At 38.1% G+C, this 26227-nt stretch overlaps 1 protein-coding gene across 3 annotated transcripts in view; it reads right to left on the bottom strand.

Moving 5' to 3' along the window:
* Ppp1r12b (protein phosphatase 1, regulatory subunit 12B) overlaps positions 1–26227 on the bottom strand; it is a 212546-nt gene that overhangs the window by 52002 nt on the left and 134317 nt on the right. For all 3 annotated transcript variants that reach the window (XM_013017500.1, XM_013017501.1, XM_013017503.1), the window contains one exon: positions 25602–25643. In XM_013017500.1, coding sequence (XP_012872954.1) covers positions 25602–25643 — 42 coding nt within the window. The remainder of the gene's footprint in view (positions 1–25601; positions 25644–26227) is intronic.

Here is a 26227-nt window from a genome sequence, read left to right as displayed (position 1 = left end):
GTGTGTGTGTGTGTGTGTGTGTGTGTGTGTGTGGTCAGTTGTGGGGCTTGAACTTTTGCCCTGGTCCCTTTGGTGAGCACTCTACCATTTGAGCCACAGTGCTATGTCTGGTTTTCTGGTGGTTTATTGGAGATAAACGTCTCATGGACTTTCCTGCCCAGGCTAGCTACTCAGCCTCCTGAGTAGCTAGGATTATAGGAGTGAGCCACCAGCACTGGTGCCTGGCTCACAAGATTCGTATTTCCAATAAACACAGTGCAAGAAGTAGTGCTGTGTCTCAAGTGGTACAGCATTAGCCTTGAGTAGAAGAGGCAGGCTTAGGGACAGCACCCAGGGCCTGAGTTCAAGCACTAGGACTGGCCAAAAAAAAAAAAAATCAAACCAATCTGTTTAGTGCACAAAGATACTTGGATAGGATATAGCTATAATCTCTAAGCTAGGTAAAACAGCCTACAAAATATATTCTAAATTTTAGGTTCAACTGTTTAATGAGTGAAAGTGAAACCTACAATTTAAAGGTCATAGAAAAATCTAAAGCTATGACTAAGAAGGTAAATTATAAACAAAAATTATATTAAAGGTCATGTTTTTAAGTTGTTGTAAACATGATTTGTTTCTGTATTTTGGTCATTATTTTTAAAAGCTGGGTCTTGTGGCTCATGCTTGTAATCCTAGCTATTCAAGAGGCCAAGATCATGGTTCAAAGCCAGCGCGGGCAGGAAAGGCATGAGATTCTTATCTCCAATTAACCACCTAAAAATGGAAGTGGAACTCTGGCTCAATGTGGTAGATAACTAGCCAGAAACCAAAAAGCTCAGTGAGAGTGCCCAGGCCCTGAGTTCAAGCTCCACAAGTGACTGGGAGAAAATTTTAAAAAAAGAGCTATAAATTTGGCTGAATGCTCCATCAGGTGGTAAAAAAAAAGAACGATAATTTCCTATTTTTAGTAAATACAGAGTTTTATGGAAAAAGTTCTCTAATAAGAAAAACAATCTGTGTTTGGTTCATTTAGAAATTTAAGTACTCTCAATTAGTTTTGATGGTTGTGAATTTAGTTGATTCAGAAATAAAGCCTGCTTTGTTTGTTTGGCTTAACAAAGAATAGTCCCTCCGCAACAATAAAAATGTGTTTAGGAACTTAACATTTACTTTTCTTATACCAGAACATGCCCTCAAAGACTGTATCAAAGAACCTTCTGGCTTGCTAAAATGAACTAGCATGAAGCCCTTTTTGCTTTGTAGACACTGTTGATAATATAGTGCAAATGTTTATCCATATGTTTTATTGTCTATGTGCCACATTTAGTACAAATATTTTAAAACAGTTGAAGGCTAGGGGTATAGCTCAGTGGTAGAGTCTTGCCTAGGAAGCTCAAGGCCCTGGGCTCAAACCTTAGCACCAAAACAAACAGTAAATAAACCCACCAACAAAACAAGAAAATCGAGCTGAAGATAAAAGATTTCTTTGCACTATTCAACTCTCTCACTTCTCTTATTCTCAAATGATTTTCTTGAGTTAATTTTTTTTTTTTTTTGCCAGTATTGGGGCTTGGGCATTTTCCTTGAGCCTCTTTGTTGCTCAAGGCTAGTGCTCTACCACTTGAGGTGCACTGCCACTTCTGGCTTTTCCTGAGTAGTTTATTAGAGATAAGAGTCTCATAGATTTCCTGCCCAAGCTGGCTTTGAACTGAGATCCTCAGATCTCAGCATTCTGAATAGCTAGTATTACAGACATAAGCCACTGGTGCCTGACAAAAAAAAATTTTTTTTTTTTGGTTGTGGGGCTTGAACTCTGGGCCTGGGTGCTGTCCCTCAGTTCTTCAGCTCAAGGCTAGAGCTCTACCACTTGAACCACGGTGCCACTTCCAGTTTTCTGGTGGTTTATTGGAGAGGAGTCCATGGACTTTCCTGCTCAGGCTGGTTTTGAACTGTGATCCTCAGCTCTCAGCCTCCTGAGTAGCTAGGAATACAGGCGTGAGCCACCAGTGCCTGGCACTAAATTTTTTAATAGCCAATATTTTCATTGCCTTTCACATTTATACTGGAGATTAGCTTGACCTTTATACTAGGGTTCTGTCAGGACAGGCAGAAGCTTTTCTTTTGGCTAAAACAAATATCTATTCCTCTAAAGATGCTACAAAAGTTTCTTCCTGCCAGATGTGGTAGTACACATCTGTAATCCTAGCTATCAGTGGCAGAGGCATGGGAGTTTGAAAGCAGCCTGGGCTACATGGTAAGACTGTCTCAACAAACAAAACAACAACAACAATTTCTTACCATGCCTAAGATACAGGACAACACAAAACAATACAACCCTTAACACACACACACACACACACACACACACACAAACACACACACTCACACACAGAGTAAAAGATAAAGCTCAACCATCATAAAATAGAAAAGGCTGAAAGCAAAGTATTTCACAGGGAGAATACTATTGTTTGATTCAGATTATTTTGGTCTGTGATAGGTAAAGTTTGTGTACATATTCAGAAATGAAGCTCCTTTAGTCAACCATAGGCAGGGGTGGGGGCTGCTAGAGGAGGCAGAAGGAGGGAAGGGGAAACAAGTCCCAGGTACACAAGTTTAATAGTCCTGTCAGCTCTGTTTTTCCCACATTGCAATGCAATGTAATTCCACACAAACACAATTTTGCTGAGGACAACACTGTTGAAGAGCATGAGAGTTATGTGTGTACTTCTCTAAGAAACACCACTTGTGAGGTTCATGAGGCATGGTGATGTTTGTGGCAAAGAAGACCAATGTGGGAATCGAACTAATTAGATTCTTGGAGTCTGTTGTTGCTTAGCGTGCAAAATAAGAAAGAGCTAATGACAACAGAGCTGACTGGCATACACTGAGCCATATATCATTCTCTTGGAGCACAAAAGTCAGGTTGGCACTAACATCCAATGTCTCAATAGTTCTAAGTAGTTTGTACTGTGCTATGTGCAATGTACCTCTCCAGGTTGGTTGACTGGAGTGGTGATAACAATGGGTTACTGAGTTCAGGTAACTGAGTATCCAAAATCTGTCATTACAACTGGAACCAAAGACTAAAGATCTACTGTTAATCACACACAAGGGTGATAGAGGTCTCATGTACCAACCCATAAAACTTATGCTGCCTAAGTATAATGGGAAATGCTTTTTTACTTTTCTAGTGCTGTCTGTGGGACGTACTTTTGTTGTTCCTAAATAAACTGGAAACAAGACAAGATTCTGCTTTTCTCTTTTTCCCTCCGTCTCCTCCCCTTTTCCCCTCTCTTCCTTTCTTTCTTTCTTTCTTCTTTCTTTCCTCTCTCTCTCTCTCTCTCTCTCTCTCTCTCTCTCCCCCCCTCTCTCCTTTTCTCCCTCCTTCCCCCCTCTTTCTTTCATACCAGTCCTGGGGCTTGAATTCAAGGTCTGATCACTGTCCCTGAGCTTTAGTGCTAAATGCTAGTACTAGCTCTACTTCCCGGTTTGCTTGTTTTTGGTGGTTAATTGGAGATAAGAGTCTCACAAACTTTCCTGATTGGGATAGCTTTGAACCACAATCTTCAGATCTCAGTCTCCTGAGTAGGTAGGATTACAGGCATAAGCCACCAGGGCCTGCCTGCCTGTCTCCCTCCCTTCCTTCCAAAATATTCTCTGAAACAGTTTTAATATGATTTTAATACTTAGTCCTTGAAGGCTCAATAAAGTTTATCCCCAAAGTCTAGGCTTGGTGTCACTGGCAGGAGATAGTGGTGACTGAATTTTTAAAAACAGTTCATTATTTTCTGCTTTTATATTAATTTATGTCAACTCTTCTACTGCTTTAGGCTTGCTCTAACCTGTTGGTAAATGTTATCAACTGTTCCCTCACTCTCCATTTCACCAAGGCCTTCTATGTGCTAACTTGCTAGCTTTTTGCACTGAAAGCTTAGCTTATTTATTCCTCAAGGAATTTTTACCCTCTCTTAAGCCTAGGATGAACAGCTTCATTTATCTCTCCTTTTAGCTTAAATTCCACAGTCCATTATTATCAAAATCACTCTCATTCCTTTCTCTTTCTTCAGAATCTCTGACAATACTAAAACTCATTTTGTTTAAATCCAAAACAGTTTTCTACCTACTCCACACCTGTACCTGTGCAACTGAATGTAGCTGGGTAAAAATATAAACCATGCTCAATGGCCTCAACTTAAGTTCATTTCTTTGGACCTGTAAACCCAATTTACTTCCCTAAGTAATTAGTTCACCCTTTTTCTTTCAACTGACCACCTAACATTTTCTTCCCTCATGGCTGCTAGTCTTGTTTTCCTTTTTTTCTTCCCGTTGTGGGCTTTGAACTCAGGGCCTGGGCATTGTCCCTGAGCTTTTTTGCTCAAGGCTAGTGCTCTACCACTTTAAGCTATAGCACCACTTCCAGCTTTCTAGTGGTTAACTGGAGATAAGAGTCTCATGGACTTTCCTGCCCAGGCTGGCAGATACTCAGCCTCCTGAGTATCTAGTATTATAGGCATGAGCCACCAGTGCTCAGCTGGTCTTGTTTTCTATCTCATTAAGAAAATTAAGGGATTGGGAATGTGGCCTAGTGGTAGAGTGCCTGCCTAGCATGCATGAAGCCCTGGGTTCAATTCCTCAGTACCTCATATACATACAAAAGGCCAGAGGTGGCACTGTGGCTCAAGTGGTAGAGTGCTAGCCTTGAGCAAAAGGAGCTCAGGATCAGTGCCCAGACCCAGAGTACAAGCCCCATAACCGACAAAAAAATAAAAATAAAATAAACAAAACAAAACAACAAAACACTTATTTCCATCAACACATGTAACCATAACCTACCATTATTCTCAGTTGCTACTACTTATTAACTCAACATGCTTCTGTCTGAACTGTTCCCTTCATCCACATCAAGGCAGTCAACTATGCTATGTCTCCATTCTTCCTTTTTTTTTCTCTTTTTTCTCCTCTCTCTGGAATCATTCTCAAAAGCAAATATGCACCTATTGCTCCTATCTTCAAACAAAACAAAATATACCCCTGCAAATACAACCTTAACTATATCCCCCTTGCAAGATGCCACTGATTTCTTTGCCATTGAGCAAAAATTTGTTCCTAGAAAAATTTTTTCTCAGTATTTTAAATTCCCTTCCACTGTATTTTCCAATTAATCAAGCCTTTCCTCTCAATATTCTTAAATCACTCTTTACCTTATTGCTAATATCAAGTAGCCTTTGTCTTCTTTGACCTACTAGTACCTTCAACACAGTTGGAAAGTACCTCTTTCTTAATGTATTTTTTTTCACACTCACTGGACTCCATAAATTTCCTAGAACAGATTTCTCTTTTGGTGTTGTTTTATCTCACACAGGAGCAACTAAGAGCTCCTCAGATTTGTAAATTTTCCAGTTGAATAGTTAATATATCGCACAAAACTCAACATCCCTGAAACTGGACTCCCAACTTCATCTGCAGCATTGCCTATGTCACTTTGTTTCTCCTTTACGTTAGGAGCAAGCAGCTTATTTCTGGCTTTGACACTGCTGTTATGAGCAGAATAAACCCAGTCTCCATATTCAGACAGCACAGTGTGCTACTGGTTTCTGGATTCATGTTCTGAGGGGATGGGATCTTGGCAAAAAACAATGGTCCTAATCACCTGTATCCATTTGTAGCTTTTTTTTTTTTTTTTTTATCACAGTGACTTTCTTTCCATTATTGGCCTAAAGTGATTTTCTTTCCCTTGTTTTTAAAGTATGACTCTTTGGAAGGAAATCTTAAAAAAAATAGTCACTTTCATTTGTGTTGTGGAATGGAAAGGATAAAAGTCAAAATGTGATCACTCTGCCATCTTGATCTAGAAATCTCAGAGTGTCTTTCACTTTGAAATAAAGGCAGCTCAATCTTCTGTAAACATTAACTCATATATCCAGAGTTTAAACTCAAAATCAACTGTAGTGAAAGAAAGTTCCTATTATTTGGCATTTGTTTGCATTGAAATAGATAACTGACTTACTGAAAAATCAGAAATGGAAGGGTGACTTCAAAGGTAAGAAACTTGGGACAGCAGTGAACTTCATTGGAAACCTTATGTACAAACTCTACCAATGTTTTCCCTAAATGGAATCAGAGTGAACAAAAGCATTCAGAGCTTCCCTGGCCCAGGAAGAGTCAGTGCAGCAGAGGCCTGTCATCAGCACCAACCTACACTTCTGCACCTGGAAGGCAGCCATCTGTCAGTGGAAAGAATGCTGGATTGAGAACTCAGAACTATTCTAGTTTATTCACTGCCACTAAGTCCTTACACAACTCAAGTTAACCATGTCCTCTTCTATGGCTCAAGGTTTTTCATTAAAATAAGAGAGTTGAAATAGAATAGCTTCTAAAGTACCTTCCAGAAATAATTTTCTGTAGCCTCGACAGCTTGATATTTTGTAAAGACAGAGTCCTCTCTTCTTCAGTTTGCTGAATAAACAACTTGCCAGGTAAAGAAAGAATATCATATATTCCTGAAACCAGTTTTCAAATTAAGTAGAAGTCAGAATTACCAGATGCATGGTTTTACTTGCTTACCACTCTACAAAGACATAGCATGGTAGCTGGATGAAGTTTCAGTGTGGGTATAAACACAATTTAAGTTTTAAATAAAACAAACAAACCAATCTAGACCAAAACAAAAATCACAAAAATAAGCCCAGACAAAACAAAGAGTAAGATGTCTATTCCTCTAAAATGTCTGTCATTGATAGTTAAGAAGATAACAAAAAATAATAAATTTCAAAGTAGCCTGATCAAGTACAGATAAAGACAAAACTAAACAGCCGACAGCAGTTACAGGTGGTGAGAAATCTGGCCTTGCATATGTAAGTCTTGTACAATCAGAAATTTTATGTAAACAAAAATATAGGAGAAAAGATAATGTTGGAATTCTGAACAGAAAAGAGTTGTGGATTCAGAATTTAAAGATTAGGACTGGGAAGGTGGCTCAGTGGTAGAGTGCTTGCCTTGCATGCTCGAGGCCCTGGGTTTGATTCCTCAGCACCTCATAAGAAAAAAGCCGGAAGTGGTGCTGTGGCTCAAGTGGTAGAGTGCTAGCCTTGAGCTGAAGAGCTGAGGGATAGCACCCAGGCCCAGAGTTCAGGCCCCACTACCAGACCCCCCCCCCAAAAAAAGAATTTAAAGGTTAGGGCTAGGGATATAGCTCTGTGATAGAGGGCCTGCCTAGCATTCATAGCCTCTGGTTTAAATTCCCAGACAGGAGAATTGTTAAGGGTAGTCAAAACTTAAGTTAGCAGGAGACCCTGCCATGGCTTAAGTGGTAGAGTCCTGAGTTTGAATTGAGGTAGCAAGAAGAACTCAAGAATAAATCTCAGAGCTTCTCTGAGCTTGGGTCACAGTAAGAATATGCATGAGCTGCTAGCTGATTCAAACTTTATAGATTGAGAGGGTGGAGCATGTACCCACCAGTTTTCAGAACTCCACCTAAAACATTTATTGCTTTCCAAAAAGACATTCACTGAAAGGCATCTTACCATTGACACTGCTGTATGTGAGATCAGCCTGCTATCAATATTCCTACATATATGGGCAGAGATGACATTAGGGGAGAGTTACAGAAGATTTCCATTTACTAGTCAAAATTTTTACCTGAGTGAAATAGGCAACCAGTTAGAAGAAAGGGATAAAAGTTCCCTGTCAATTCCATTCAGTTCATAAAAAAGGTTACTGAAGCAGTCTTTCCTTTCATGTAAACTTTCATTTTTGGAAGTTTTCATTTTCAAAGACTTTATGGGAAAATTATGCAAGTAGTGAGGATTATTAAAGAAATTCAGAATATAAAGACAATGACACTGAAGACTGGTGACTTATGGCTGTAATCCTAGCCACTGAGTGCAAAGGTGTGGGCCTGCCATTACAGCTGTGTGGGAGGCAGGGATCAGGAAGATGAAGGTTCTAAGCCAGCCTAGGCAGAAAAGTTCATGAGAGACTCCATCCCAGCAGAAGAAGCTTGGTATGGTGGTATATGTCTGTTGCCTCAGCTGTGATGGGAAGCATCCAGGCATGTGCCCAGGTAGGTAACAAGACCCTATCTCAAAAATAATGAGTGCAAAAAAGGACTAGAGGTATGATCAATGGTAGAGCAACTGTCTAGCAAGCCCAAGGCCCTGATTTCAAATCACTCATGCTGGGGGGGAAGAAAAAGGAAAAAGTCACACTTAGTCCCATCATAGAATATATCAGTATTAATACTTGGTAGTTTTCCTTCCGCTCTTCTCGCCTAATCCTGTGTCTGTCCCCCTATTGTGTTTATCATATTAGGTCTATGATTTTGGATCTAGTTTCATTCATTACATTTTATCATAACTATCCAGATCCCATTATCTTTGTAACTCATTTTTAAAGTCTGCTTTATACTCCACACTAGTCCAAGGAAACATTCCTAAATGGTTAGTAGTCAGGAAACGTTAAGACAAACTGTGATTCATATTCTACTGCATGGATTAATCACAGTTTACTTAACTACTGAAAGAAGACTGGACATTTAGGTTGTTTCCAATTTTTCCACTTTTACAAATAAATGGTCTACGGCTGTTTTGTTCAAGTATCTCATAGTCTTCCACATAGTAGGTACTCAAGGTTTTTGTGGAATGATCATATGTTTACAGAGTTGCATAAGATATATGTACATATGTGTTTATAAATCTACACACATACATACATGTTACATATTCACATATATTATACCTCATCATGAAAATTTCTGAACATAAGCCATGTGTAATGTGTGTATACACACACACACACACACACACACACACACACACATATATATATATACAGGTGCACATATATACATATATTTAACTATCCTAGATATAAAATTCCATATGTAGAAATTCTGAACCAATTTCAGGCTTTTGACATTTTGACAACTTGCTTTCTCCAAAGGAATTAATTTACATTTCCTGAAGTAAAATATGAGAAGGCCCAATTCACTATATTCTCACCCAAATTGGGCATTACCTTTTCAGTCTTTGTCTATTGTGATTAGTTTACAGAAACATACTTTCATTATATTTTAATTTGTATTTTAATATTGAGATTGAACACTTCTCTTATGTTCATTAAGTACTTTGGAATAGTTTTCTAATAATCATTGTTATCCACATCACATTTGCTCTCTGAAGCTCAGCAGTAGGTTACAAGGAAGAAACAGAGCCAAAAGAAACCCCTCTGCTCCCTGTAACATTTTCAGGAAGTAATACTGGAAGAAACTTCCTTTATGAACGAATCTACATACACAGCAGGAACAGCCATTTTAGAAGGAAGCTGGTACTATGCGATGTGATTTTACTAATAGCAAAACTAGAAGCTAGGGTTCTCAGTTTCTGACTTTTTTCTCCCTGAAGTTTATCTGCTAATTTCATTTGTGAAAATCTGGGGTGATGATGCAATTGAGGAGGGGAAGAGTGGGAGGAAAAGTTTCCTGTAATAATTCTTCTAAAACTTTTCTTTTAGGAAGCCATTCTAGACTAATATGGAAACTTTAAGGGCTGGTCTTTACAAGGGGCAGTCTGTAAAAACTTTTTCAGCTAAGTAATTCGGGGGGGGGGTTTGCAGAACTTTGTCAATACTGACCTAGGCTTTGTCCTTGATAGCATTTTGTAACAACTAACTTAGATACAGAGAGGGAAAAACATGGCCAGAGGAAGAAAAATAAATGTTTAGGTAACATTATCAGCAATGAGAACCTGACCAACAATGACACCTCAGTAATCAAACAACTAATTTGTAATTGGTAGCATAATGTTGAAAATAGTCCTCTGAGGTAGAAACATAATAGCTTTTATAGCTCCAAGATCTCCTTACAGGAGGAGCCAAGAATGTTGGAATATCATCAATAAGGATAGAAAGCAGAAACATGACATGAAGGCTGTAGATGGAAGCAATTCAGAGTATTGCATGGAAGCAGTCAGAACTTACAAGGTGCCGAATGATAGGATGATGAGATTTGCTTCAACCTTTCAAGCTGCCATGAGGACTAGTTTAAATAGTAAACTATCTTGGTACTCAGCCCACAAATAAAATGGTTACTAAACCCAAGCTAGTAACACCAGAAAACCCACCAAAGTAATTAGATGCAGATTAGTCACAAAGAAAAGACACTATTCTGCAGTGCTCCCAGCTCTCATAAGGCAGCAACTTCTCCTATTGCCAAATCCACTGGATATTCTTTAGTTCTGAAACTGCTGGGTATTATTACAATGGACTGCTGGTAGCTGCAGTTTGTCTTTCTAGCACTTGATACCTTTAACAGAATCCCCTTCCTGTGGGGAACCTATGCCACATAGCTAGCTGTGGGGTCTTTTGACTTCTAGACCTAAAAGGGGCAGCCAGCAGCAACAGATAACATAGTAAGCTAAGTCTGACTGACTTTGGACACTAGGACACTAAGACACTAGGACAGAGACTCCTTTGAAATGAGGGCAAAAACTGCCACAGAGCTCTGATGACCAAGTTTCATCTTCCTACATTTAACTATGCCTAAAGCCAAGGCAAGATCAATATACAGATTTCTGTTGCATAGCCTTTTTGCTTGAGCTACCTGAGGATAAATAACTGTTGTTTTGGTATAACAGTACTCTTTTGTGATCTTTTTTCCTTCTCTGAGCATTTCCTTTGATCTTTAGTTGATGCCTCTCCTCCTTCACCTCTGCCTATCTTTTTAATCACTGATGTGCCCAGGGTTCCATTCAAACTCTTTTCTTTTCTTGTTTTCCCCACAATGATGGCCTTCTTACCACCCCATAGTCATTCTGTTTGTTGGTTTGGTTTTGAGACAGGATTTCACTGTGCAACCCAGGCTGGCCTCAAACTCAGGATCTTCCTGCCTTCAAGTGCTGGAATGTGCCATCATGCCCAGCAACAAAATTTTTCTGAAGTCTTCTCCCAGGGAATCTGCTCCTTTTGCTTGCCTAGTTTCAGAATCCTTGTGATACTGAACCATAGTTACTCATCAAAGTATGTCCTTCAGAATACCAGGAAGGAAAAGAAGTTAATACTCACTGCTCTCCAAGTTAATCTTGGGATATAAAGTCATTTTCATAGCTTAGAATATGATCAGCAAGCTAATGGCTTTTAAATCTTAATCTCTAGCCTTAGCACTTCCCTTTACATCATACTAACTGCCTATGGAACATTTGTTTTCCTATGCCTGGCAGGTACCTCAAATTCATCATGTTCAGGACCACAGTCATTATTTTCTCCCCAGATACTTCCTTTAAATTTCTCAATCTCATTAATAGCATACTATCCATGTAGGCATTATGATTGTTATTATCTTCAACTAATTGTACAGGAGGGTTTCAATTTAACATGTCCATTTGTGCACAATGTATCTTGATCAGCCCTGTAGTCTCTATAATCAAAAACATGAATGTCATTAATTGAATTGTTCTTCAAATGGTCCTGCGTGTTTAGGTAGTGGGAATAACAGGTGTGACAACTCATAGATGGAAAGAAGCTGGTAAAGAACCAGACTAGCTGTGTTCATTAAGAAAAGCTAAAGCTAGGAACTGTGCCAAACACTTATAAACATATAATTATTGTTGATTCTTACCTCCAGCTAATGGGAATGATAACCCTATTTTACAGATAAAGAATTTACAGAGTTCACAGAGGTTAGTTTTCCAAAATCATACAGCTAATAAGGAAATCAGCTTTGAGCATAGGTATTCTGGCTCTAATAACCCATGTATCCTCCCAACCACTGTAGATTCTTTATGTTTCATCATCCACATCCAGTGAAATACCAAATTCCGCTGTTTTCAGATTTCTTAAATGTCTTTACCTTATCCATACCTAGCATTTAAAGCCTATCTCATTATGGTTCATCTGAACCTGAGGCTCCAAGTACATGTCCTCATGAATATACTCACACATATACACATTCTCTCTCTCTCTTTCTCTCTCTCTCTCACACACACACACATACACACACACACACACATCCCACACCATACACATCAAGTTATACTCACCTCAGTTTTCCAACAAGAGACCTCCAACTAAGTTATTAGTATGTTTATTCTGGCTCTTGTTTAGGGACATCTCTGCAGTAATTTAGAGGTTAGTCATGGGTCTCCTTTATTATTCTCCTTTCTTTGGAGATCTTATCTAGTCCTCCAACTCTACAATACCATCAGTAAGACTTCCAAATGCTTATCTCTCCTGATTAATATCTCTTCCATGAACACCCAATTCTTCTGTTCAACTGACATCTACTGGCATCTCAAACTGGGTGGCTAAAGGAATATCCCTTGCACCATTAAATTCTGAGTACTAGGAAGTGTGTACATTTCTATACCTCTAATGTATATTGCCTGGCATGTAGTGGAAATCAGTAACTTCCCAAATGGGACCTGACTATTCTAGGGAGCTTTGAGAATCTGGTATTTTGAATTAAATGTACATTTCCTGAGGACAGAAGGGAGAAGGGATGGATTAGTGAGCTCTATATAGCTTTAGTGGGGCACAGTCATTCCTACTCTTGGGAGACTTCTATGAAATTCTCAGGCCTCTGCTACCATGTCCCCTTCTAATTCAGAATCCCAATGGGAGTGGTCTGAACATCCTTCATTATTAGCAATTGACTCCAATATGTCTTATTGATTGGTTTAAGAAAGGCAACTACAAAAGCTCTTCTTACTATGTTAGGATCACTGAAAAGGATTTAGCTTGCTGGATACCAATAGCCACATGTGCTTAGCTCCAGGCAGGCATTTCAGAAATCAGAATGGATTTATACATTGCTCAAATATTTCATTAGCTTTATTCTAGAGTACTAGAGGTCTCCATAACCTAAGAAAGTCCTACTCACAAAGCATGTCACACATAAGTTAGACCCTTATTCTCAATAAAGGATTTTTGCTTCTTTGTCATAAAATTAATTGTACCAATCCATGTTTAATTCTCACATCTCATATGAATCTTTGTTGTAATGTATTGCCAGCTTTCACTACTTTTTTCCTTTAAGTTTGCAGAAGAATCAAGACTTCAGCTTCTCTTTCTAAAATTCACTTCTCTTAAATAATTTCAAGAGAGCATAGTCAAAGCTTTGAAGATTTTGTTCTCTTTCTCCATAAGTCCTGGAAGTGTCTCTTGTATACATAATAGGGTCAAAGTTGATTAATATATTCTATAACTTCTTCTGACTAAAGAATTGAGAACACCAGCTGGGTGCAGTGGTTCATGCCTGTAATCCTAACTGCTCAGGGGACTGAGATCTGAGGATCACAGTCCAAAGCTGGATCAGGTAGGAAAGTCCGCTAATTAACCACACAAAAAGGCAAAAGGAGAGCAGTGGCTCAAGTAAAGTAGTAGAGTGCTAATCCTGCGTGAAAAAGGCACAGAATACACACACACACACACTTCAAAACATAACCAGCCATTAAAGTGAATGACAGAATAGCAATTTTTGAATAGCACTCTTCCAAGAATCTGTGAACCTGAAAGGCAAACTCACTTATAGTCAGTCTACCAAAAAAAAAAAAAAAAGCCAAAACCCAAACTCAAACAACAAAACCCAGAGTGTTAAGTGATTATGTATTCCCAGTCTGTAATCTTAGTTAACCTCAAGTCAATCCTTGGGAGGTAAGAAGGAAAAGGATGAGATTGAAAAAGTAAATACGAATACATTGGGACAAACATTTTAGTCTTTCTTCTCAATAGGTAATAAACTGAAGCAGAACAGATATACTATTTCTTTTGTTTGTGTGTCCATCCTGGGGCTTGAATTCAGGGCTTGGATGCTGTCCCTGAGCTCTTTTGATCAAGGCTAGCACTCTACAACTTGAGCCACAGTTATACTTCTGGCTTTTTGGTGGTTTACTGGAGATGAGAGTCCCACAGACTTTCCTGCCTGAGCTGGCTTCGAATCACAATCCTCATATCTTAGCTTCCTGAGTAGCTAGGATTATAGGCATAAGTTAGTGCTGCTTGGCTAGATATATTATTTTTAAAATGACATGGATATAACTCCTTCTCTTTTCTTTACTCTCTCATTCTAGCAACTTCTCATTAATGCTTTTCAAGTGATGGCTGAGAGACAGCCTATATCCCACCCCCACCACCCGCTCCAGACAGGTGAGTTCCCATGCCACAGCTGTTGATGGTAAAGCCTCTGAAGTGAGAAATTCACATGTGGGGCCATGTGCCCCTGTCCTTTCCAGAATATTCCTCTGGAGAAGAGGTAGTATAAATATCTCCACTCTCCATGGGCCTCACAGGGGCAGTGGCTCCTCCTCACAATAGCCAGCAAGTAGCAATACTCAACACTTGGGCAAATGTGAAGCTTAGCATTTAGTCACAATAGACAGCTCCATAAATTATCAGTTTGGCATGTCATTCAACTAAGTAAAAGATCGCCTTAGAGTACAAAGTCTTATTAGGTATCATATCATTCAAAGATTTTTTTTCCTCTTAAAAAATATCTCTATCAGGGGCTGGGAAGGTGGCTCAGCGGTAGAGCACTTGCCTTGCATGCATGAGGCCCTAGGTTCGATTCCTCAGCACCACATAAGCAAAAAGAAAAAAGCCGGAAGTGGCGCTGTGGCTCAAGTGGTAGAGTGCTAGCCTTGAGCTGAAGAGCTGAGGGACAGCACCCAGGCCCAGAGTTCAGCCCCATGACCAGACCACCCCCTCAAAAAAAATCTCTATCACCTGAAAAAATTTTAGAAGTATATAAAAAGTTATAATACTCAAGACTTTAATAAGTATTTGTTTGAGCTCTGCTATAGTTTTTGAGATGGGGTTTTGCTAAATAGGCTGGCCTGGGCTCTCCCAGACTACAGACAAGAACTGCTGTACATACACGGCTCTACCAATATGGTTTTTAAATGTCCCTTCTTTCTTCTCTGTAGCTAAAGCAGGTATGAATCCAGGTTGTAGAACATACTTATATACATTCTAAAGCATAACAAGTATCAAACATTTTTTAAAGTCTACACTCTATTGAGGCACCATCCGTGTAAAAACTCATGTACCTTAACACTCATATTTGCATATAAAATTATGGTTTGCCTTTGAAGGCATTTATGCTACGAAATTCTTGAACTTGCAAAACTGAAAACTAAGATGGTATAGAAAAAAACTGTTAACTTGTAATTGTTTATCTTTACATTTTCATCCAAACTACCCTACCTTTTAGGTCTTACCAAAATAATGCTTCTGCAGGCAACATCTGTTAGTGCCTGAAGCTTAACATTCCTGCTGAGACAAATCTATAAACACTTCATTTGTTGAAAAAGGGCTTCAAATCCTACACTAAACTTTCTACCTCAATCATGAGGCTAGAGCTCTGGCATTAGCTAAGCCTAAGCCATCGTTAAAGCTTACTAGCCATGCTATAAACAGAAGAAATGAATACTTTTGTAACCAAGGTAACCTTTAGACTCCAACTGAAAGGGAAAAATTATTCCTGGAGGCTCTTTCATGATCAAAGCCATCACAGGACTGACTGCTTTGATAAAAGAGTTGAATTCAAGTGCTTTGAAGACAAACTTATGAAATTGTCATCAGAGTAATGAAGGATCTCAGGAATGCTCAAATTGAAAATGACCCTTTTCTTGAGAATGTCATTAAGTTGGTCTTAAATATGTTTAAAATAATTGAAGAATTTTGAAAAACTACCAACAAGACACTCACTAGAATTTTAACAATAGTTTCTTCTATAAAGTATGGTTACGGACAACTTTTTCTTATTCTTTTTTTTTTTTTTTTTGTTGGTCGGTTGTGGGGCCTGAACTCTGGGCCTGGGTACTGTCGCTCAAGGGTAGGGCTCTACCACTTGAGTCATAACACCACTTTTTCTGCTTATGTAGTGCTGAAGAATCAAACCCAGAGCTTCATGCATGCAAGGCAAGCACTCTACCACTGAGCCACTTTCCCAGCCCAATTTTTTCTCATTCTTTATAGCAGAAACAATTCTTATTTTAACAGTCAAATAATTTTAATATTCCCAACTTTGCTATCCTGAAATGATATTCAATGATATAAATTTTAATTAATTTAATAAAAACAAAATAAAAGCAAAATAATTTATGATAAAATACATACATACTTATTTATTTTGTTGGTTTTGGGGCTTGAATTCAGAGACTAGGCACTATCCTTGAGCTCTTTTGCTCAAGGCTAGCTCTCTACCACTTTGAGCCACAGCACCACTTCCAGTTTTCTGGTAGTTAATTGGAGATAAGAGTCTCACTGTGACTTTTCAGCCTGGCTGGCTTTGAACCGTGATCCTCAGATCACAGCCTTCTGAATAGCTAGATTGCAGGTGTGAGCCACTAACACCCAGTAAAACATGCATTTTTATATTGGGGGTTGAACCAAATGCCTTTTGTGTTCTCTCTGAGCTACACAATCTTATCTTCAAATATATGCGTATATGTGTGTGTGTATGTATATATTCATAAACACATATGAATGTGTTAATTCTTGCACCAATAACAATGGAGGCATAATGAATGTCTAAGGTTTGGATACATCATACAATTATCACGAAGGCAGAGTTCAAGTGTAGAATTGTAGAATTTGTTGTACAATGTCATCACTATACAAGTGGCATTAACTTTTTAGGGTGAATAGAATTAAGTACAGTTTCTCCTTAATTGACATTGTGCTTCGATTTTTTTAACTGTCCTTACCAACTCAGCTTATACATCAAATTCAGTTTGGTTTCAGACTCAGATACTAGACAGTTTCCATTTAAGACTGTCCAGGGAGATAGTAAACAGTAAGCAAGCTTCAGAACAATAATCTGAAGTGATATGTCACAGGAATTTTTCATCTCTGGCCTCTTCTACTAAATATATGCCCAATACCTCCTTCACCAGGTTGCCTAAAAGGACTCCTATGAATTTTTACAACCTCTGCTAGAAATGCTCCAGTTGTTTTTGACAACTAGTTGGAGGGTTTTTTTGTGCAAAATTATTATTATTATTATTTAAAGTATGGTGGCTGTTTTTCAGAGCTGGAGTGAATGAAGAAACTTCATCTAGGTTCTCCCAGCTTTGATTGACTGGAGGGGTATCCCCCATCCCGAGGGGGACCACAAGGGCCTGGGGTGTGGTTAGACTGTGGTGCTACCTTGGTTAGTCCTGGCTCTAACTTGGTGACATTCAGTTTTATACTTTTCTGTACTTTGTAAATTTTCTCTAATGAGATGCACTATGTTTTATAATCAAGGTCATGAGTATCTTTTAAAAAAAAGACATAAGGTCACAGGTTACTAACAAAACTAATAACTTGAAGGCAGAAGGAAGAAATGAGAAGAAAAGATCAAAAGGTTAACTACACTATCTTTAGTAGTTGGATAAGTCTTACATAGTTTTGGGGAAGATGTTTGAATGAAGTCCAAACAGATTACCTTGAAGTCCATTTATTCTATCTTAGAAATTTTTTTTCTGACTAAGGCAGAATTCACTGATATAATGAGACACTGGGTCCAAATTTACAGGGTCTCCAAGGAATACATGTGAGCTTTGGTTATTGAGTCCATAAAAGGAAGATGCCAAAAGAAGCCTTGTTTTTAAGATGGCTTATGCAGCTTGGGCTAGAGCAAGGCACAACCCATATATAGAAAAATCATAGCATCTGCAGTATTTTAAGAAACTACAGTTGCACAGCAAGAACAAATATACAGTGAGAGAAAAGATCCCTCCAGGTCAGTGCAGTCATCTACTGAAGAAGATTCTTCAGAGCATACTAGATGAGAGGCTGCTTGCTACACATGGACCTTGTTGGCTGACATTTTCCCATCTCCAGCTCCTTCCTTTGATTGCTTATTGTCACCAATTATACAAATCCAGGACAGCTTGCTTTTTTACACATGCAATGCCTGCCAACTCTCAGGGGCTGGCTATATAACAGGCCTGTTTGTAACAGCCACTGCTTATTAAATCTATCCTTATTTTTTAATCTCCTTATGAACATCATCAAGTTTCAAATTTCTTAGACTTCACAAACCCCACTCATTCTGGGGACAGGCTAACTACCTTTCTTTAATTTATTATTTTTCCCTTATCTGTCTAAAGATAGAGAGATTGAGTATCAAAAAAAATCTGTATTTTATTATCCTTTTAACTGTTAAAAGAAAGAGAGGCTTATCAAAGAAAAAGAGATTGTGGTTGTTATATAACATACTGCAAAAAACATAACTTTACTACATAAATGATTGAGTCTATCTGAAAACTTACCTACCATGTCTTTCAACTTAAGTCAAGCTGTTCTATCTCAACAGTGCAGTCTTGTCTGAAAATACCTTACCATATTAGGCAATTAGGCTCCATAGAGAGGGAAAAGCAAAACAGACGTAGGATTTTACCTAAAAGGAGAATGGCAAATATACTGCCCAGTGCTGGAGAGTGGAAAGAAAATTGCTGGTTACACTCCAGAAGATAAAGAGGCTTCCCAAGATTAAGTAACAAGATTAAAAAAGAATGCTTGAGAGAAAAGATCTAGCAAACAGCCAGAAGCAAAGTTGTAAAAAAAACTAGAAAAATAGAAAAAGGGCTATTATTGACTCAAAGAAAGAAGGTAGGGTAAAGAATAGTAAAGATCTATATAATTAGATCTGTTGAATACATTGTCAGAAAAGCAAAAATAAGGAGAGCAATATAGATGTAAAACTAAAGCCCTGCTTGATCTACAGAGAAATTTTGAGAAATTAAATTTGCTCAGGAGTTCAAAGGATTCCAAGCAAAATTTCAAACATTAGTCCATTTCTTTCCCTCCTACTCATTTCTTTTTCCCCTACACAGTAATACCTTTAGAAAATTTATTCCTCAAGATTCCTTAGGTATATGTCAGATATGGTGGAGTTAGAGAGCAATCTGGGCTATTTATCTGATTTTCCAGATATTCTGTTCTTTTAAGGATAAATTAACTTACAAATTATACAATTCTAGAGATCAATAAAAGTATGCCAAAAACTACCCTAGACCAACTTAGGAACTTAAAGATTTGGAAAATAATGTTAAGTGGGTATTAATCATCTCTAATTATTTAAATGCATCAGTTCATTTTTATTTCAGAGTTTTATATATATACTATATTGCATATAGTATATATAACAATATCATATATTATATGTATAATACTATATACTAAAATAATATATAACAATATAAATATAATAATATACAGTATTATTATATATGCATATATAACACATATTTTTTAAAAATGTCCTTTTTTTTAGTCCTGGGGCTTGAACTCAGGGCCTGGGAGCTGTCCCTGAGATTTTTTTCTCAAGGCTAGCACTTTACCACTTGAACTATAGTTCCACTTCTAGTTTTTTGGTGGTTAATTGCAGGTAAGACTCTCATGGACTTTCCTGCTTGGGTTGTCCTAAAACCACAACCTCTTTTACCAATATTTTACCAACAGACTCCCCACTACCATGCCACCAGTTACTTAGGGCAAGTACCTTGACATCCAACAATGAATAATGATATTAAGATATCATCTCTTTTACCAATGTATTTTGAGGGATGATTAGCAATCTAATCAAACTAATCAACTACTTCCAATCAGGACTAAGATTGCTAACTTTGAGGCTGAGCGTTCAGTGATCAAATACTACCTGATTCTTCTAAAAGCAACAGGGATACTAGAGTGGGGGCATTTTCCTAATAAGGGTATAGAATTCTTACTTCCTAACAGATGTAACTACCCACCTATGTCAAGGACAGCAGAAGAATGCTGATGCTCTACCCACTGAATCTTGATACTCTCAGTAGGCTTTTAAGTTGTCCTTCAAGAAGACGCTCCTTCACTCAAGAAGGTGAGATGTTACTAGCAAGTCAATTCGAACATGTAACCTGCTGAGTAAAAAAACCAAATGGATGAATAAAGTGTGAGAATGGACTGTAAGCCCTAATTTCAGGTCTGTATCACTACTATAACATAAAAAGGTTACTTGGCCTGGGACATGGGATGCTCCTCTAACCAATAATTATTAATTTCTCTGGGCCTATGTTTTCTTAATTGTGAAATGAGGTTTTCTTAAAAGCAAGTTATCCCTACATTCTCTCCCAACTGTATAATACCACAAAGAATTGGGTTCTTCAACAATTACTTTAAAAATAAAAGAGATTTGTCTTGGCTCATATTCTTTAGGGCACCTGTCTGCTTGCTTATCAAAATCTTTTCTGTTGACCACTTGTGCCCTCTAGTGATAAAGTCAATTATACAACAGGATTGCTTTGGGAAGGAGGTTGCTCCAGAGTAAGTCAGGAGGAAAACAAGAATGTAGCAGATAAAACTCAAAGTAAATCCAAACATGGTGGCTCATGTCTATAATCCCAGCTGCTAAGAAGGGAGCAGTCAAGAGGATTGCAGTTTGAGGACTTCCAGGGCAAAAACTGAGCAAGACCCCATCTCAATAAGGCTAGAATGGTGGCATAACTGTGATCCCAGGCACAAGGAAGCCATAGGTAGGATAAGACCTGGATCTGAGGCTGGTCTGAGATACAAATGTGAGACTAGAAACTAAAACTCCACACCATAACTGAAGCAAAAAAGGGCTGGGGCATAGATCAAGTGGTAGAGAGTCTGCCTACCAATCAAGAAGTCCTAAGTTCAAACTCAGCAGTGCCCAATCACTATAAAACATTTTTTTAAAGGCTACCTTAAAAAAAAGCAAAAAGAAGGCAGGGCACCAAAGGGGAAAGAATTCAAATAGCATGCCTTTGAGTGTTCCTTTTAAAACAATTCTATGCAATTACTATTACAGAAGCCCTACCTCCACGTGATGCTTTCCATGGTTTTAGTTGCCTACAGTTAGCTGCTTCCTGAAAATATTAAATGAAAATCCAGGTAAATAACTCACAACTTCAAAAGCATATGTTGTTCTGAAGAGTGTGGGGGGGATCTTTTTTTTTTTTTTTGTTGGCTGTGGGGCCTGAACTCTGGGCCTGGGCATTGAGCTCAAGGTTAGCGCTACCACTTGAGCCATGACGCCACTTCCAGCCTTTTCTGTTTATGTGGTGCTGAGGAATCAAACCCAGGGCCTCATGCATGCAAGGCAAGCACTCTATCACTGAGCACCTTCCCAGCCCCAAGTGTGGGAGAACCTTATGTAATCCTATTCTGCCATTTCTGGAATATGAATCACCCCTTTATCTAGAGTATCTCTAGATACAGGCATATACTGCCACCTGTTAGTCATCCAAAAATATTCTCAGTTATTGGGTTATCATTAAGACATCAGTATTTCAGTGCTTGTATTTTAAATAACCCTTATTTTACGTAGTAATAGTCTTAAAGCACAAAAGTAATGATTCTGGGCAATTTTGTTATAGTATATTACTATAAGTTCTATTTTATCATTATTATTGTTAACCTTTTCTTGTGGCTAATTAAACATCATTAGTATGTACCTATAGGTACACACAGAACTTGAAGGTCTTAGAAAGAATACACTGGATGGTAAAAGACAAAAAATACACTGGGGCATGATAACTTATATAGGACTCTAGATACTCACACAGTGAGACCAAAATAGGATATTCTTAGGGGAGAATCACAAAGGCTCAATAGCTATGTGCATTTGATCACATAAAATGATATTTATCGAAATGAACTCCAAGAAATAGAAACAAGAGGTTTTTGTTTTTTGTTGTTGGTCATGGGACTTAAACACAGGGCCTGGATACTGCCACAGAGTCACTTCCGGTTTTTGAGTGGTTAATTTGTAGATAAGAATCTCACAGGGACTTTTCTGCCTGGGCTGGCTTTGAATCACAATCCTTAGATCTCAGCCTCCTGAATAGCTAGGATTGAAGGTGTGAGCCACCAGTGTTGGGCACTTTTTGTTATTTTGTTTTGTTTTTTTCCTCCTTGATTGTGTTTTTGTTTTCTGTACCTTTTGTCTTGTTTGTAAGTTTATCTTTTTGGGGGAGCATAGAAATGGTGGGACAAAGAATGAACTCACTAGACATTATGATAAAAATAAACTATACAACTTGTGTGGGGAACAGGAGGGAAAAACTGGGAGAAAGAGAGGGAAGGAGAGAGACAGTTTAAAAAGAAATGTACTTTTTACCTAAATTACATAACTAACCCCTCTGTACATGACCTTTACAATAAGAATTTAAAAAAAAGAAAGTACTCCCATAGATACAGGGGATGCTATTTCATAGTAAAGAAAACAAAGTACCCTTAAATATAAATGACTGAAATAGATAAAAATTAACATTCAGATGCAGTTTCTTTTTCACTTACAAAGACAAAAGGTATCTTAAGATTTCCAGAGACACTCTGACACATACTTAATGTGGACAATGAAACAGAATTGCTTGAAACATGTCTGTCAAGAAGGTGCTAAGACAGAAAATTATAAACTCTTTGTCAGTCTCACTGATGGATGGATTTACTAGTGGAGACAGGTTTTGACTAAAAGCATGTACTATGTAGCCATTCTTTGTTGGGGGAGTGTGTCACTAAACAAGGCTGGTTATCTCTATCATCCACAGACAGGGCTGTCTGTGGCCAGGTAATCTTATCTGTATGTAAATCTTGCCTACATTTTTCTAGGTACATAGAACAGAAAATGGATTTAAATGATATCAATGGGGCTTTTTAGGTTAAACAACAGAAAGGTTTCCAGCCATACTGTTACTGATACAATCTTCTGAAATCTTTAAGCAAAGAACAAAAAATCCATATATTGGAATCATTTCAGCTTTAATTCCTACTACAGGCATAAGATACAAATAATAACTATTGAAGTTGCCTTTCTATTCCAAAGTTAATTACTGAATGATTCCATATATCTGAAATTAAAGAATGGGGAATAATATTCTATGGTGACAGAAACGTGGAGCATGATTGACTCTCCTGGTACAGGTAACTGACTGGAAAGCACAAGGGTGAATTTTTTTTTTTTTTGGTCCAGTCGTGGGGCCTGAACTCTGGGCCTGGGCGCTGTCCTTCAGCTCTTCAGCTCAAGGCTAGTGCTCTACCACTTGAGCTACAGCGCTACTTCCAGCTTTTTTCTTTTTGCATATGTGGTGCTGAGGAATTGAACCCAGGGCCTCATGCATGCAAGGCAAGCGCTCTACCACTGAGCCACCTTCCCAGTCCCCAAGGGTGAATTTTTAACATTATGAAAAAGTTTGAAGCTGATTTGGGGTGGTGGCTATGCTGATACAAGTATCAAGTCACCAAATGGGACATTTGAAATCTATGCATTTTACTGAGTATAAATTATAACTCAGTTTGAAGGATTTCAAAGTTTTGGGAGGAGTTAGTAAGCATCAATATTAAGGAGTGGGACAGGAGAAAATGAACATGACCTCAATAAAGTTCTATTGAACTAAAACCAAGAAAGGAAGAACTGCTCTGGCTTCTCATCAGTCTCCATGCTGATTAGCTAACAGGCTATTCCAACAGAATGCCTCTCCTTTGACTGGCATATATGTTGTAGAGTTGAGTCAACTATATTGCCTGAATGATGGACATGGAGGTATGAAAGAGTGATCATACTATTCATACAACATTTCTGATTGTCTTGAGGTACAGTTACAGCAGCTTACACTGGGCCATCATTGAGTATTTTGCTCTTTGGCCAATATGGATAATGGCTTCATACCTACTAGCATTGAAAGAATATACAGAGAGAAAAACAGATAAAGAATTTCACTGATATAAGTTGATATGTTTCATTGATATAAGTGAAGCGAGCAAATTTAAGACTTAGAAGGATGCCTCACCCAGGCTGAAGCCCTATCTGCCTTTCTTTTTCTAGAACTGTGAGGCTGAAGGATGACATCTGCTAAGTGCTTGTACCAATTCCAGATGACTTGCACACATTAGAAAGGGCATCTAGCAATAACAGGATGCTCATTCTTTTCTTAGAGTCACACTGTAGTCTGTCTGACACATGGTAAACAGTAGTAGATGCCTCAAGCATTTGGATTGTGGAGTATTTTTTAGCCTGACAAGTGATTTTCATACTAAATCTCAACAGTCTCTGCTTTTCCTCACCAACCAGACTTTTCTGTAATTTTAAGCCAATGGTCCTAGATAAAATTCTCTAAGAACTAATATCTCAATATTAATACCCTTACTTAATGCCCTAGATTAGGATTTTAAAGAGGCAAGAAGCTTAGTGAAGTAGAGACAAGGCCAGGCATGGCTGATGCATGCCTGTAATCCCAGGCCTCAGCAGGTAGATCCAGGAATATAATGAGTTTGAGGCCAGCCAGGGTGGTATAGTGTAGTTAAAATCAGCCTAGGATGCACAGCAAGACCTTGTCTAAAAAAAACAAACAATAAAGGTTTTTTACTGACTAGTGGCATTCTATATAAAACTTCTTTGTTATAATTCCCTGGATTATAACAAGGTTATATGGTTCATTTCAATGCTTTGTAATTTATTACTTAAATTCTCTAAGCAGAGTTCCCCAAAGGAACTTTCCTATATTTACTCTTCTTGACTCCAAAAGCCTTTTCAAGTCTTTAAAGAGCTGTAGAGATGCTGATATTTGTATGCATGCAAACACATATACATACTTGCCCCAAGGGAATTTCTATGTGTTATTTCTAAACAACATAACTCATACGTGGTGAAACAGCCTCAGCTTCAACTAAAGGTAGGCAATTCTCATTGCTGTTGTTACCATTCATCAGTACTGTTTTGGGAAAGCTGCCATCGATTGCATGAGATTTTTTTTTCTTACTTTTTGAGACAAGGTCTTATTAAGGATCCCAGGTAGTCTCAAACTTGTGGCTTTCCTGTCTTAACCTCCTAGAAGTGCTGAAATTATAGGCATGTACCAACAAAATCTTAGGGATCTTGACTAAAATACAGGCAGGTCAACAATAATTTACTATTTATATCTTCTTTGCTAAAGTCAGTTCACTGTTGATTTCCCCTATGGGTCATTAAGCATAGTCATGACAATATGAGATATGAGAATACATATCCAATAAACTGAAGGGTACTAAAAGGCTATCGGTTTATATGATTGCCATAAAAAAGCACATTAATCAAATCACTTCAAATAACTTAGTCAAAACCAAATTCCTTTCCTCCTGCAAGTAGTTGTGAGAAGACACTCCCCAACCCAGCATTCTCTAGTGTCTGAGTGACTCATAAGATGACCTATCTTTAGCCATGCTGGATACAGGCTTTACCCTTCAGAAAAGAGTTCACTGCTAGGCTTTAAAAGTTTGGAGTAAGTCAAATATAAATTATTTGTAGACTGTCTGATGTTTTACATTTTCCACACTTATTTTCTTTTCTATTAGTGTAGATCCATGGGGAAATGTCATCATTTTTCAATTTTCTTCCAAAGATTTCAAAGTATTTGATAAAATCTAGTAACAATCAAGAGAGAAAGAAGTGGGGCTTAATATGGTGTTAGTGATTAGCAGCTGGCACAGACAGATAGTAGAAACTTGTTTATGAGTATGGGCACTGTTATATCACATAAGAAAGTACTACCAACTCACACTGGCAATAGCTCCCAAATTTTCATAGAACTTGCTATTTTACTAAAATTGTATTCATAAGAACAAAACTGAGCCCTAAGGGGACCATGCCTCACTGTCTTGTCACTTACCCATGTTTCTTTGACCTCTTCAGAGACATCACCCTCATCTTCCTGAAAAGGAAAGAAGAAAAACAAGAAAATCATGGTCACTGGTGTCTTTGAAACCAGCAAGGTCAGTTCCTATCAGCTATGCATCTTACTATTTCAAATATGGGAAATGGGGATTGACAGCCAAGTGATGCTCTGTTATTGCCACTTTTAACAACTGTCACAGGGAGGCACCTTTGAAATGTTACCAGTCAAAAACATCAAGTCAACAAAAGCTAAAAATGAGGCACTTTAAAAAAGCAAGATTTCATTTCATCTCTGTCAAGTTATCACCTATGGACAGGTAATATAGCTTAATGGTATAGTCATTTGTTTACTTGGCATGTGAAAGGCCCTAGGTTTGATCCCCAGCACTAGAGAAAAAAGAATTACCACTACATTGGTCCTATAACTAAGAAACACTTTCAGCTAAAATATACTTCCTAGTAAATAACTATTTTTTATTTCACTTAACAGGTTTATTTAATTTCAAATGAATCACTGATAATATGTAGTCTTTAGTTCAAACTGTTGGGCATTTCATTTAAAATGTCAGCAGTAAGGTTGAGTGAAAAGAATCTAGAACAGGATACAGAGGAGAATGCTCT

This window comes from Dipodomys ordii, unplaced genomic scaffold, assembly GCF_000151885.1.
Source record: "Dipodomys ordii isolate 6190 unplaced genomic scaffold, Dord_2.0 Scaffold35, whole genome shotgun sequence".
In the NCBI taxonomy this organism is placed as follows: Eukaryota; Metazoa; Chordata; class Mammalia; order Rodentia; family Heteromyidae; genus Dipodomys; species Dipodomys ordii.
This window is presented reverse-complemented; position numbering and strand designations above follow the sequence as displayed.